Raw genomic sequence first — 15,881 nt, forward strand, 5'->3', positions numbered from 1 at the left:
TGTGATCTAAGCCATGTCTGCATTGGGGAGCACCCCAATCCCAGTATTGCTATGATTTTTACGGATTCATAGAGGTACCACCCTGGTGGTTTTATGTAAGATCTAGAGGAATTATCTGGATTACCAAGAAGAGACTCTTGTTCTCTTTCTTTCTCCCAAACAAATGGAGTCTCTCTCTCTCTCTCCTGAGCCACCTGGAGCTGGGGTTGGGGTGACACAAGTACCCCTGGGGCCACCACCACTGGGACTGTGCTAGGTGAGACTTGAAGCCAGCAGAGCACTGGGTCTCATTCAATGCCCGTTGTGACCTGGCTGCCACCTATGTTTGCTGAAGGCCTTAGGGCTCTACAGTCAGCAGGTGGCGAAGCCAGCCAGACTTGTTGTTTTCCCCTTCAGGATGGCAAGTTCCCCTAGGCCCTAAGCTGGTCCAGAGATGCCATCTGGAAGTCAGGGACTGAGGTCAAAAACCTTAGAAATCTATCTGATATTCTATTGTACTGTGTCTTAGCTGGCGCTCAAACCACAATATGCAGTCCTTCCCACTCTTCCTCTTTCCACAGGTAAGGAGTCTGAGCCCATGGCCACCACCACCAGAGGCCCACAGGGAGTACTGCCAGGCTACCGCCAATGTGCAGTTAAGGCCCAAGGGCTCTTCAGTCAGCTTGTGATGAAAGCTGCCAGGCCTGAGACTCACCCTTCAGAACAGTGGGCCCCCTCTCTACCAGGACAGCTCCAGAAATGTCATCTAAGTACCAAGCCTTGGAATAGGAGACCCCAAGAATCCGCTTTCTACTCAATACCCCTGCCCCACCCCAACTGTGCTCTCACTGTTGCCACCATAGCTGGGAATGTGCTGGTTTTCACATGAAGCTGGCACATCCCAGTCTCAACCTAGGCAGGTGGCATACTACTTGGGTGTCACTGCAGGTTCTTCAGGGCCCAAGGGCTCTTTAGTCAGTAGGTGATGGATCCTTCCAGGGATGGGTTCTTTTCTTCAAGGGAGCAGGTTCCCTTCTGGCACAGGCTGTGTGTAGAAAGGTTGTCCAGGAGCTAGGGCCTGGAATGGAGGCCTCACAAATCTGACTGGTGCCCTATCCTGCTGTGGCTAAGTTTGTATCCAAGATGCAAGACCAGGTTGTCTCTGCTGTTTTCTGTCAAGCAGAAGGAAGGGGTCTCTTTTGGAGCCTTAAGCTGTGCTGCCTGAGGTTGGGAGAGGGGTGACTCAAGCACTCCCTTAGCCTCCCAAGTGGTGGCTCAGGAAGTTGCCTGCTCCCCATCGCCCATCCAGTGACTCCAAGTCCATCTTGGCACTAGGGCTTGACTAGGAATTGCAGTCCTATGGCTTAGACTGCCCCTCAACTTCACTTAGGGCCCCAGAGCACTGCAGCCCATGGTGACAGGGCTTGCTGGAAGTCAAACTTGGACTGCTGGGATGGACAATTCCCTTGTGGCTAGGGCTGGTCCAAATGCTCCCTCCAGGAGCAGGCCTCAACTGAGTTCAGCCTGTTTCTGCTCTCCGCTGTGACAGGGCAGCACTGAGTTCAATGCAAAGGATCACAGTTGCTGCGCTCTCCCTCTTACAGTTGCACAGTTCTTTGCACCATGTGGGGAGCTGCTAGTGGTTTAGGGAGGGGTGTCATTGGCAATTCAAAACTGTCTTTTCTACCCTCTTTAATGCCTGTTTCAGCAATATGAAGTCAAAACCAGGCACTGTGTGTGCTCACCTGATTTTGGGTTCGTATGAAGATGCTCACTTTGTGTTGATAGTTGCCAAACTTGGGGAGGGGTGGGGAGATCACTAGAGCCCCCTATTCAGCCATCTTACTCCATCTATCTTGATGGCGAAGCCAGCCAGACTTGTTTTTTCCCCTTCAGGATGGCAAGTTCCCCTAGGCCCTGAGCTGTCCAGAGATATCATCTGGGAGCCAGGGACTGAGGTCAAAAACCATTAGAAATCTGTCTGATATTCTATTGTACTGTGTCTTAGCTAGCACTCAAACCATGATGTACAATCACTCCCACTCACTGTTTAAAATGGCACCCAAGCAGAGTGCTGTCTAGTGTTCTTAAGTGTGAGAATGCTATGACGTGCCTTTTGGGAAAAATATGTTTTAGGTTCAGGCATGAGTTTTACTGCTGTTGGCTGTGAGTTAAATGTTAATGAATCAACAACATATATTAAATAAGTTATATTTTACACCATGGAATGCCATGCAGCCATAAAAAAGAATAAAATCATGTCCTTTGCAGTAACATGGATGCAGCTGGAGCCCATTATCCTAAGTGAATTAATGCAGGAACAAAAAACCAAATGCCACGTTCTTTCTTATAAGTGGGAGCTGAACATTGAGTACACATGGACACTAAGAAGGGAACAGTAGACACCAGGGCCTACTTGAGAATGGGAGGAAGGTGAGAATTAAAAAATTCCTTATCGGATTCTATGCTCATTACCTCGGTGATGAAATAATCTGTACCCTGAACCCCCACAACATGCAATTTACCCACGTAACCAACTTGCATGTATACCCGCTGTACCTAAAATAAAAGTTGGAAGGACACACAAAAAAGGAACATTTAAACAGAAACACACATAAAACAGGGTTATGTGCATTAATGACAATGCTGTGGCCAGGGGCTGGCTAACGCTGTGTTTCTCCCAGGAGCAGTCGTTGAGTATAGTATTTGCTAATTCCGTGTTTCTAGCAACTTAACATAACTACTATGAATAATTGAATAATGAGAATTGACGATATATAATTTTCCCCACTTATTTGTTAGAGACGGTAGGCTGAAACTTTCTCATGTGAATCATTGTGATATTTTTGTGAAGTGGATCATTATGTTATCCCCATAGGAACCATGTTTTAATTAGGGAGTATACACACATATATATACACAGACACACACACACACAGACACACAAAGATTTAGCACTATATATCATATCTTAAATATAAGGAGGTGATAATGAAATATCTGTAATCATTTTAAAGACATATATTTTCTTAAGTTTTGTAAAGTAGACATAAATACACTATGAACACTAATTGTTCATGGTTTAAGAACCCCAGTGCACTACCTATTATACATGCAATGCATGTAAACTGCTACTTTATTATAGCGTAAAACTGACCTAATACTGTTCAATAATCCTTTCAGTAAACATCTTGTAATATAGTATTTAAATATTTGAAGGACTTATGGTTAAACTTGATTTCTATCCAGGTAAAATTCTAGAATGGATTATTAAAAGGATCTTAACCAAATAGACTTGAAAACATAATAAGGGCATGTGCACAGTCCTGTCGTGGAGTATAGAAAACTATTTGTACAGAAGAGTAGAGACCTAATTTAGCATTTTCCAGCAATTTGACATTGCTCTAGAAGTTTATGAGAGAGAAATGCGGATTATGAAATTACTTAAAAGTATGCCTCAGAGGAGCAGGGAATGTTTCTCCTGAAGACAAGAAGACTTAGGTTAAATAAAGTATTCTTCAAATGCTTAAAAGACTGTCATATAGATTTGTTTTCTGTGGCCCCAAGAGGCACAACAAGATTCACCCAAAGATGTTACATGGAAGTAGATTTTACATAAAAGCTGATTTTTGGAGATAAGGTACCTTTTCATACAATGCAAATAGTTGTTTCATTTTTCTAAGTTGTGTAATTATTTCTATTTTTTATATTTTCTTTATGGTAGCTAACAAGCTAGCATTCCCACTACTTCCCTTCCTTTCTTTCTCCACCTCTCTTTCACTTTTCGTCTCCCTCACTCCTTTATTTCCTTCCCTTTTTAAATGGAAATTTCCATATACAAATCTAAGAGAAGAGCGTAATGAAACCTCTGTATGTTTATCCATCATCCAGCTTCAGCAGTCTTCAGTGTACAGGCAGTCTTTTTTCATATCTGCCTATTATCACCTTGCTGACATCTCCACCTATGTTAATTTAAAGCAAATCTAAGTACCATACCATTTCATATATAAAAATTTTAGTATGTACCTGTAAATTAAGAGTGTTTAAAAAGAAATATAGCCATAATACTATTTCAGATTTAAAGGAAAAAAAAGGAATTCCTTAGTATTGCCAGTATCCTGTCAGTGTTGAGATTTCTTCAATTATTTTCTATCTTTTTACAGTTGTTTTAAATCAGGATCCAAACAAGGTTTACACAGTTTTAATGTTAATTATTTTTCTTAAATATATATACATACTATGTACCCATAAAATTAAAAATTTAAAAAAAATTGTCTTAAGTTTAATCATAACAGTTCCTCTTTCTTTTTTTTTTTTTTTTTTCTGTTTATTTGTTGAAAAAATAGTCACTTCTCTCACTTTATGGATTGTGCCAGTTGTGCTTTTGTGTGTTGTATTTCCTATTTTAGATCCAGATACTTGATCAGATTCAGATTTATTCTGATTTTGGCAAGAATAGACATTCATAATGCTGTGTATTTCCTTATGTATCACATAGGCGCTGTCTGGTTGGTTATCTTTTTGTGATGTTGAGATTGAACAAGGTTTAGGTATCCAATATGTTTCTTGAGAAAGGATGCTTGAGAGGTAAAATTTTTTAGACCGTCTGAAAATGCCTTTCTTACTATCCTTGTACTTGATAGTTTAGCTAGGTATAGAGTTCCAGTTTAAAAAATCACTCTCAGACCTTTAAAGTTACTAAACTTCTGGTATTGCCACACTTATTTATAACTTAACCCTGTCTCTGTACCGTTTGTCCCTGTTCTCCTTCTCCAAAGCTTTATAATTTTGGCATTATAAAATTTCCGTCTCATTTTCAATACTTTGGTTGGCTTTTCATATTTAAGATTTTCTTCAGATGTCTGGTGATCTTTGGGTTCTGTTTTTAGTCTAGCAATGCCATAAAAAGCTAAATTGGAAAATCTGGATGCATGTTTTGTTGGTGCATTTCACTATACAGCATGGATTCGTTTTCTATTGCAGCATAACAATTTACCATAAATATAGTGGTGTGAAACAACACCCATTTATTATCTCTTAAATTTCTGTGAGCCAGACATCTGGGGACAGTGTGACTGGATTCTCTTGCTTATGGTCTCAAGGCTGAAATCAGCTATCCTATGTTCCTTATCTGTAGGCTGTGGGTGAACATTTACTTCCAAATTTATTGTTTTTGGTAGCAGGCTTTAGTTCCTTGCAATTGTAGAACCAAGATCCTGATTTTTTTATGGGCTGTCATCTCCATAAGGTTGCCCACATTCTTTGACATGTGGCACCCTCCATCTTTAAGTCAGCAGTGGCAAGTAGAATCCTTCTTGTGCTTTTAATCTCTGACTTCCTTATCTCCAACCAGCCAAAGAAATGTCTTTCTTTCACAAGCTCATTTGATTGGGTCAGGCCCACCAGGATAACCTCGCTGTCTAAGTCAACAATGCCATGTAATATAACTTAATTTGGGGAGTAAAATTTGTCAAATTCACAGTCCCAAGATTGTAGGATGTGTATATCAGGGACAGGTAACCTTGGGATCATTTTATTAGACACACACCTGTCAGTGTTTATCTTCTGAATAATGAACCCAGCTACCATAATTCTGGGAGCTGACAGTGGGAATGGGGCTGAGGATCTCACTACTTATCATGTAAACTTTCACTTAATGCTTTTATGTAGTACTTCATGTCATCCTCCTGTATACCTGATGTCTCCTAGTCCAGGGCCTTTCTAGTTTGGTTTCTTTAGAGAATAATCACCTGGCTGTTTAGTTTGACAATGAAGACTCATGTCTGATTACTCCTCACAAGTGTTCGGCTGGTCTCCCTTTTTTCTAACCAAAACCTCACCCCTGTGTCTGGTACATCTAATACCTGACTCCTGTTGGGCTAGTGGTCTGTTTTTCTTTTGATAGTGGTGTTTCAGTTTATTCTGTTCTATAAGTTAATTACATCTCTGGTTTACTTTGTCTTTATACATTTTAGCTTATATATTTAGCTTATATACAAATTTTTCCTAGTTTTATCATAGAAAACTATGATAAAATAGTTTTATTTTAGCCCTCTGAGTAAGTTCTAAGAGGAAAATAATTATGCATTCAATTATCTTAAAATCAGATAATATTTAATAAGTTTAATGGTGTTAGTTAATAGTTTTATTATGAAATAATATAAATAATATTTTAATGTGTCCTCTATCTGAATTTCTGTGGTTCTGTTGTTCAGTTGATTAAATGAGAGAATTTGGAAATAATAATCTGGTCATTTTGTTCTTTTTATTTTTGTTTTTTGTTTTGTTTTGGAGAGAGTCTCGTTCTGTCGCCCAGGCTGGAGTGCAGTGGCATGATCTTGGCTCACTGCAACCTTCACCTCCCGGGTTCAAGCGATTCTACTGCCTCAGCCTCCCAAGTAGCTGGGACTGTAGGCGCACACCACCACGTCCAGCTGATTTTGTGTATTTTTAGTAGAGATGGGGTTTTACCATGTTGCCCAGGATGGTCTCGAACTCCTGAGCTCAGGAAATCCACCTGCCAAGTAGTAGGATTACAGGCATAAGCCACTGCACCCAGCCCTTTTCTGTTTTTTGATCTTCACTTTAATATTCAATAGCTGGAGAAGTCCAGAAAAAAATAGAATCACCATAATTCAGGGTAGCTAGAATTAATTTTTTATTACTGTTAATTAATTTGAAAGATTACCATCTCTGTCTTTGGTTTCTTCCTAGTTATCTTTATTAAAATAGTTATCTTTACTTATGAAGATACAAGAAGTTCATAAAGATATAAAGTGAGATTTCCTTTTTTTTTTTGAAACAATGGTTAGTTTTTACTGAGCCAGATCTGTCCTCTTGCCTAGTTCCTGTTGCTATCACTGACAAATATTTGTTATGTAGTAATCTTGGATGGCTGAAAAATTCGAGCTAATTTTTTTCATGTGGAAATTCTTCTGTGATCTTGATCTCAATAGTGCCTTCATATATTTAACCAAAAGATGATCTATTAAATATTGTAGTAGATTCAGAATATAGTATGACTTTTAATATTAGTGACATAAATTATCAGACCAAGACAATCTTTATTCTTTGTACATCTTAATTGTAGCCGATATGAAATTTGACTACTCTGAACATGTTTTTATGGCTATAATCATAAAGCCTTCTTGGCAGATTTATTTTTGGTTTTGTGAGATATAACATTTGATATGTTAGTTTTTTTATTAAAGAAAAGCATAAAAACATACCTAAAAGTACTAATCTAAAAATCATTCAGGATGGCAAAAGAAAAAAATATTTTAAAGGCAGAGATGGTTAATAACCACCTATGTGAGACCTAATTGTTGCTTTTGCAGATATCTCTATAAAGCATGCTTACCCCTAACCTTTTTATTCTAACTTGGTGCTTAATCTAGGCTGCCTACTTTATTATAAAGTGCACTATAAGTATACACTTTCAGAACTTTAAACATGAAACTTATGTGATATTATTGAACACCTTTCACTGTTATGTACTTATCTGTGCAGATGTGTTTATTACCAAGTGAGTGGTCCTTTTTGTTTTAGTTAACTAGTTTGTTGTAAAACCTATAATAGCCTTTCTTTAATGTGCATCGGAATCATATGGGGATCTTTTTTAAAATGCAGGTTTTGGATCAGTACATCATAGGGCCTGAGATTCTGCATTTCTGACAAGCTCCCAAGCGATAGCAGTGCTTCTATTCAGTGGACCACATGTTGGATAGCAGGGTTCTGTAATATCCATCATAACATTAGAGGTAAAGGTTTTTAATCCTAGCTGTTTATCAGAATTGCCTTAGAGCCTTTAAAATATGTAGATGCCAGGCCCTGCTTTCTACTTACTGAATTGGATCCCCAGATGTAGAAAAGCTCAGCATCTATATATTTGAAAAGCACTACAGGGGGCTGGATCACACCTGTAAACCTAGCCCTTTGGGAGGCCGAGGCATGTGGATCACTTAAACAAGGAGTTCAAGACCTACTTGGGCAACATATTGAGACCCTGTCTCTACCAAAAAGCCAAAACAAAACAAAACATAAAACAATTAGCCAGGCATGATGACCTGTGCCTGTGGTCCCAGGTGCTCAAGAGGCCAAAGTGGGGGCCGAGCCCAGGAGGTCGAGGCTGCAGTGAACCATGATCATGCCACTGTACTCCAGCTTGGGCAACCGGGTGAGACCCTATCTTAAAATAAAAGCAAAAAAAGTACCACAAGTGATGCTGATGTGGGCAGCTTCTATTAAGCACCACTGAATTAAAATAATAAAAGTTAGGGGTTAAGAATGTGTCATGCTTTATAGGGATATCTGAAAGAGCAACAGTTAGGTTTCATGTAGATGGTTACTAGCCATCTCTGCTTTTGAATTTTTTTTCTTTTTTTTTAGTTTTGCAGTTCTGAATGGTTTTCAGATTAGTACTTTCAGATGATTTAAGTATATGTGGTAAGTTGTAGACGTAACTCATTTATAGCTTATTTTTATATATAGTCTAGAATGCCTTTTTAGGCCATATTTTGTTCACAGGTGATAGCCTAGTAAACATTTTTAAGCAAAAATGGACATTGGCCTGATGCAGTGGTTTACACCTGTAATTGGGAGCACTTTGGGAGGCTGAGGTGGGAGGATCACTTGAGATTAGGAGATCTAAACTACCCTACACAACATAATGAGACACTACCTCTACAAGAAAGTTTAAAAATTAGCTGGGTGTCCTGCTGTGGTGGCTCACACCTATAATCAGTACTTTAGGATGCTGAGGCAGGAGGATTCCTTATGCCCAGGAGTTCGAGACCAGCCTTGGCAATGTAGTGGGACCCCGATTCCTCCAAAAAGTAAAATAATTAACCAAGCATGGTAGTACACACCTGTAGTCCCAGCTACTTGTGAGCCTGAGGCAGGAAGATTTTGAACCCAGGATGCTGAGGCTGCAGTAAACTGTAGTCGTGCCATGCACCCAGCCTGAGTAACAGAGTGAGACCCTGTCTAAATAAAAAAAAAGAAGAAAGAAAAGTTAGCCTAGTGTGGCGGTGTGAGCCTATAGTCAGCTACTGGGAGGCTGAGTTGGGCGGATGACTTGAGCCCAAGAGTTCAAGACTGCAGTGAACTATGACCATGCCACTGTACTCCAGCTTGGGTGACAGAATAAGATCCTGTCTCGAAAAAAAAAATAATATTAATTTAAAAAAATAAAATGTAGACATTTACCAAATCATAGAGATGGTGCTAGCTTCTGGCACTACTGGCGTCAATGAGTCAAAAATAATTTTATCAGGACTCTGTCCCCTTCTCTTTCTATGTCTCTGTTCTCCTGTATGTTGACTTTATTTTGGGCAGTCTTTTTCTGTATGTGGTGACAAAAGTGGCTAAATAGCTTATGACTCACATCTTACCAATTTAGCAACCTTTGAATATACGTTCTTTCAAAGATATGACAGAGCCTAATTGTCCCATCATAGGCTAAAGACCCATTTCTGGCACCAGAGGGTCACAGGATCAAGTACCTATGAACCACATGGAATGAATAAGATTATTAGAAAACTGATGAAGAGTGATTCCTCAAAAGATGCTGGGCAGCCGATATATATGTCTACTCTACCATTTGGAGGTTATTTGTTAACATACACAGTATAGCTTTAAGTAACTTGAATTTTGCTTTGTTTCTCCCCTTTGGGTGTGTCCATATTGGTGCGAAAATAAAATAATAGGAATAGGCAAATTGTCCACGGCTGATGGTAAAGCCTTTGCAGATCCTGAAGTACTCCGGAGGTTGACATCATCTGTTAGTTGTGCGTTGGATGAAGCTGCTGCTGCACTTACCCGTATGAGAGCTGAAAGCACAGCAAATGCAGGGCAGTCGGACAAGTAAGTACATTTTTGCTGCAACCAGTATAAATTCATTTTCTTAAAAATAATAGCAAATAGCTAACATTTACTGAGCATTTATTTTGTGCCTGGCTGGCACTGTGCTAACCACTTGACATCTGATGTCTTATTTAGATTCACAAAAACTTTATAAGGTATAGATTTTGTTTTTATTCTCATTTTACAGATAAAAAGTTAGAGAGGTGAGTAACTTAAGATCAAATAGATAATAAGTGGCAGAGCACCAGTGTCTTTCTGACTGCAAGACTGAGGCCTAGTCAATATGTTATAAAAGACTTTTTGCTTATTTAGATTTTTTTTTTTTTTTTTAATGTGTTGGTGACAAGTAAATGTTTTACAATTAGGCCATTTTCCAGTTCATTTGCATAGTTCTGAACATTTTAAAGGGTGAGGCTTTTATTTGTTTATTTGCTTTATGAAGTCTTAAAGGAAGTCATAGATCTAGTTCCTGTAACTTGAATGTGAGTCCAGGGACTTTATTATTTTATATCCTATAATTCCTTGTATACAGATAGCACTTTACAGTTAGTAAGGGCTCAGTAAATGACATTTTAAGCTGTTCTGGTGATGTTATCCAATAAAAATCACACCATCTCATATATAAACACAATTATGGATGTATATTAAAAAATGGAAGCCAGGCGCAGTGGCTCACGCCTGCAATCTCAACACTTTGGAGGCCAAGACAGGCGGATCACCTGAGTTCAGGAGTTCAAGACCAGCCTGACCAACATGGAGAAACCCCGTCTCTATTAAAATACAAAAATTAGCCAGGTGTGGTAGTGCATGCCTGCAATTCCAGCTACTCGGGAGGCTGAGGCGGGAGAATCGCTTGAACCTGGGAGGTGGAGGTTGTGGTGAGCCGAGATAGCGCCGTTGCACTTTAGCCTGGGCAACAAGAGCGAAATTCCGTCTCCAAAAAAAAAGAGTGACAAGAAAAATGGATAGATACTTCAAGGAAGCAAATAGTAAAGAATCATTAATACATGTTACCATTTTCAACCCTTGGTGGCTTCTTTTTGCCTCCTCTAATAAAATGAAGCCATTTTATTTATTTTAGCAATTGCCTTAAAACAATTGAGAACATCTGAATATTCTGTTGTATTTGGGTTTAGAGAGTAAATTATAGCATTTAAGAATTCTCTTTTGTCTAACAGTGTTTTCATACAACATTTTTAAGAGTATAAAAGAGAGGTTATATAGTATTAACAAGGTCATGAATTTGCTGTTTCTCTTGGCTCTTTATTAGTGTTCATTCATCTAGATTTTTGTGTCTGTATTAACTTGCTTTACCATTCTTCTCGTTGTATTAACTTGCTTTACCATTCTTCTCGTAGGTTCACTCCCTTCTTCAGTTAACCGGTTTCTTTTTTTTTTTGAGACGGAGTCTCGCTCTGTCGCCCAGGCTGGAGTGCAGTGGCCGGATCTCAGCTCACTGCAAGCTCCGCCTCCTGGGTTCACGCCATTCTCCTGCCTCAGCCTCCCGAGTAGCTGGGACTACAGGCGCCCGCTAACACGCCCGGCTAATTTTTTGTATTTTAGTAGAGACGGGGTTTCACCGTGTTAGCCAGGATGGTCTCGATCTCCTGACCTTGTGATCCGCCCGTCTCGGCCTCCCAAAGTGCTGGGATTACAGGCTTGAGCCACCGCGCCCGGCCCAGTTAACCGGTTTCTATTCCATAGTAAATGTTCGGTTTTACTAGCCTAAAATATTATTGGTTATCTCCAGATATTTTTTAATGTGGTGCCTGCTAAGATTGGCAAGAGAGAAAATTAAAAACACCGTGAAGGGTATACTAAAACCAGTTAAAGCAGGAAATAGAATACAAAAATAAAAAGTCACAGATTATTTTGCATTGAAAATGCTGGAATTTAACAGAAAAAAAAATAGAGCATATTTGTGACAATTATATTTATTCAACAAAGTTTGAGAAAGATGGTAGACTTATGTGCAGTGAGTACTGTGTGCCACATTTTTATATTAGTTAAGGACAGTGCCATGTGCGAGGCCTAATATACCCTTTGCCCACAAGTTCTTTAGTTCAGCTGTTACTAGAGTAGATCCTCTAAGGTTGTTTTAAAGCTGGTATACACACGTGGAAATAGTATGAAAAATTCAAATGATAATGTAGATTAGGGTATATGCATAAAGAAGTGAAAGAGACAGAGACTACTTTGAAAGAGAGAAAAGGTACGCACTTATACAGGTAATGTCTTACGGGAAGGATTTGTCCTAAACCTGCTTAAAAATTATAGAGAGCATTGAGTCTAGGGACTGTCAGTGTCCTGTGAAATGGGAAATCAGAAGAGATATTTAAAAGACAAATTTATTTAGTACTGGTTGAGACCTTCACTTTTTGTAAGGGGAAAATACAATTAACATGTAAATAAAATATATAGTATGGCACATAATAAAATAATAATTATGGGAAAAATTTAAAGGAAAGTACTAAAGCAGTGGTTGGGTTGGAGGTTATCTTAGTTCATTTTCTGTTGCTTGTAACAGGATTCCTGAAACTGGGCAAGAAAAGGAATTTATTTCTTACATTTATGGAGGCTGAGAAGTCCATGGTCAAGGGGCTGCATTTGGTGAGAGCCTTCTTGCTGGCAGGGACTCTCTGCAGAGTCCTGAGGCAGCACAGGCCATCACATGGCAAGTAGGCTAAGTGTGCTAGTTCAGGTTTCTCTTCCTTTTATAAAGCCTACCCAGTCTCACTCCATAATAACTAATTAGTTTATTTACCCATTAATCCATTAATTCATGAATGGATTAAGGGATTCATGAAGACAAAGCCCCCATGACTCAGTCACCTCTTAAAGGCCCTACCTCTCAGTATTGCCACATTCGGGATTAAATTTCACATGACTTTTGGAGAGGACAAAATAAACCATAGCAGAGGTCATGTTACATTTTTTAATAGCGTGGTCAGGGAAGTCCTCACTTAAAATGATGGCTTTCTAGGAAAGACCTGAAATAGGGAAGAGAGTGAGACATGTCTGAGAGAGGAGCTGTCTTGGCACAGGAAGAGCAAATGCAAATATTTGGAGGTTGGAGCTTATTTAGCATATGTGATGAATAGCAAGAAGACCAATGTGGCCTAAGTGGAAGGAATAAGGGTGAGAGAGTAGGAGATAAAGCCAGAGAAGTAAAAGGGAAGAAGAATACTTGCCACAGGGCAGATCTTGTAAGGATTTCGGCTTTTACTGTGAGTGACATTATAGGCCAGTGGAGGGTTCTGAGAAGAGGAATGACATGTTCTACTTTTCTTTTCTTTTTTTTTTTTGAGACAAAGTCTCGCTCTGTCACCCAAGCTGGAGTGCAGTGGTGCCATCCTGGCTCACTGCAACCTCTGCCTCGTGGGTTCAAGCTGTTCTCCTGCCTCAGCCTCCCAAGTAGCTGGGACTATAGGCACACACTGCCATGCCCAACTAATTTTTTTGTATTTTTAATAGAGATGGAGTTTCACTGTGTTAGCCAGGATGGTCTCGATCTCCTGACCTCATGATCTCCCCGCCTCAGCCTCCCAAAGTGCTGGGATTACAGGCATGAGCCACCGCGCCCGGCCAACATGTTCTACTTTCCTTTACAAAAGATCTCTCTGGTTGCCTTGTTGAAAAGAGCCTGAAGGAGAGCAGGTAGTGTGAAGGCAAGGAGACTGGTTAGGAGGCTTTGCCATATCTGAGACAAAGATGTTGGTCTTAAATCTGGGTGATGGTAGTAACAGAGGTATAGAGAAGTGATTATCTGTAGGTGCCTTTGGTATCTGAAGTGAAAGGGCCATATTTTAAGAGGATAATAAAAGAATTGAGTTATATTTGAAATAAAAAGAATATTAACAGCCCTGGATTTAGTTTTAGGATTATTTTATACAAAAGTGAGAATCTTTAGAAATGTCTACAATTGGAATTGTTTTGGTAAGTTTATGGGACATACACTTTTCTCTCAGTTTAATGTCTTGTTACTCCACTTTTTCCACTCTCATTTTGCTTGAGTTCAGCTTTTTCTTTGCCTGGATTTGAAACTTCTCCCAAAATTTGATTGTATGAGTAAATACTTCCAAAACCAAAACCAAAAAAGGCTCATCAGTTACTCATTTATTAGTGTTACATTCTCCCATCTTTTCTGTCTGATTTCCCTTTACTTGATGGAAGGACTCACATAGATCTTTACAATTAGTAGAAGTTTTGCCCAGTTTTTACTTTTTAAATACATTTTATAAAAAATTTTCTACTGACGAAACAAAAGAAGTATAATTATGACCTGTTATTTGTGTGTGATTTCTATAAACTTTTATGTTTTAAAATTTTATGTTCTTTCTCCACTTACCAGTAAATTAGACTTTATCCTTCAGTTGCATAACTGAAAACATTTTGAAATATTGATAATTTTAATTCAGTGCCATTGATATGTAGATTGTAAAAAACCCAATGAATTCAATCATCTTTGGCTTTTTGTTACGAATCATACTGAAATAACCATCCTTGTTGAGCACTAAGGTTAGCATTTAGCCTATTCTCACTCTGCTATAAAGAACTACCTGAGACTGGATAATTTATGAAGAGAAGAGGTTAAGTTCCACAGGCTGTACAGGAAGCATAGCGGGGAAGTCTCAGAAAACTTACAATCATGGTGGAAGGCAAAGGGGAAGCAAGCATGTCTTCTTACCATAGTGCAGCAGGAGAGAGAAAGAGAGCAAAGATCTTTTAAACAACCAGATCTCATGAGAACTCCCTCATTATCATGAGAACAGCAAGGGGGAAATCCACTGCCATGATCTAATTACCTCCCACCAGGTCCCTCCCCCAACACTGGTGATTACAATTCAACATGAGATTTGGGTGGGGACATAGAGCCAAACCATATAACTATAGAGATTTGACATAAATATCCAGTACTCTGGCTGGGTGTGATTGTTCACATCTGTAATCCTAGTGCTTGAGGCCAGGAGTTTAAGGCTGCAGTGAGCTGATTGCATCACTGTACCCACTCCTGGGTGACAGAGCAAGACTCTGTTTCTAAACAGCAAAAAACAAAATAATCAAAAACAATATTTACGCTGTGCAATTTTTTAATATTCTTATATTCTGGTATTGTGATATTCTTTCCCTAATAGCCGCAGTTTGGCAGAAGCCTGTTCAGAAGGAGATGTAAATGCTGTGCGAAAGTTACTTATTGAAGGGCGAAGTGTAAATGAACACACAGAGGAAGGGGAGAGCCTCCTTTGCTTAGCTTGTTCTGCTGGATACTATGAGCTTGCACAGGTCCGTATTATTAAAATAAAGCTTATTTGTTGTTTTTTATAAAACTGGCTTGCTTACTAAGGAAATAATAAAATAAATCTTTCCAACCATTTGGATTATTTCAACAAATAGTTTTGTTAGATAAATTTTGTGTGCTTATAGCTCTTTTACTACAACTAGGTAGACATTATATAAATACATGCGTTCAAAATTTTTTGATGATTATCATTTCTTAATCCTTTTTAAACTATTTTTCTCTCATAAGGTTTTGTTGGCAATGCATGCAAATGTGGAAGATAGGGGAATCAAAGGTGACATTACACCTTTAATGGCTGCTGCTAATGGAGGACATGTCAAAATTGTGAAGTTGCTGCTAGCTCATAAAGCAGATGTTAATGCACAGTCTTCAACAGGTCATGCATATTTCTTTTTCAGTTTTGCTAAGTAGTAACATCATTTGGTAATAGTGGTTTCGCATGAAGGTGATGTTTAGTGCTAATTTTTCAGTTCTCTTATTTCTTAGATGTGCTACATATTCTCATACATCTGTGTATGTATTTTGAAGTATATAGAATATATTTTGAATGATATTCTTTCTGTTTTGTTTATGAGGGCAATTGGCCTTTTTAGGTTCTTTAAGATAAAGGTAAAACACTGACCCAGTTAGACGGACCACTCTTGGAAATTGACAGGTGTGGGCTGTAGTGCTCAAACCCCATGTGTCCAGTTTTTTAGGAGAAGAATGGGAAGATACGGAGAACAAAAGATTGTGGAAC

At 38.9% G+C, this 15,881-nt stretch overlaps 1 protein-coding gene across 6 annotated transcripts in view; it reads left to right on the plus strand.

The window, feature by feature from the left end:
• Positions 1-15,881, plus strand: part of ANKRD17 (ankyrin repeat domain 17) — a 183,452-nt gene that overhangs the window by 86,565 nt on the left and 81,006 nt on the right. For all 6 annotated transcript variants that reach the window (XM_023198491.3, XM_023198497.3, XM_023198492.2 and 3 more), the window contains exons 3-5: positions 9,687-9,843; positions 14,979-15,126; positions 15,371-15,518. In XM_023198491.3, coding sequence (XP_023054259.1) covers positions 9,687-9,843; positions 14,979-15,126; positions 15,371-15,518 — 453 coding nt within the window. The remainder of the gene's footprint in view (positions 1-9,686; positions 9,844-14,978; positions 15,127-15,370; positions 15,519-15,881) is intronic.

Source organism: Piliocolobus tephrosceles, chromosome 3 (genome assembly GCF_002776525.5).
Source record: "Piliocolobus tephrosceles isolate RC106 chromosome 3, ASM277652v3, whole genome shotgun sequence".
NCBI classification, from domain to species: domain Eukaryota; kingdom Metazoa; phylum Chordata; class Mammalia; order Primates; family Cercopithecidae; genus Piliocolobus; species Piliocolobus tephrosceles.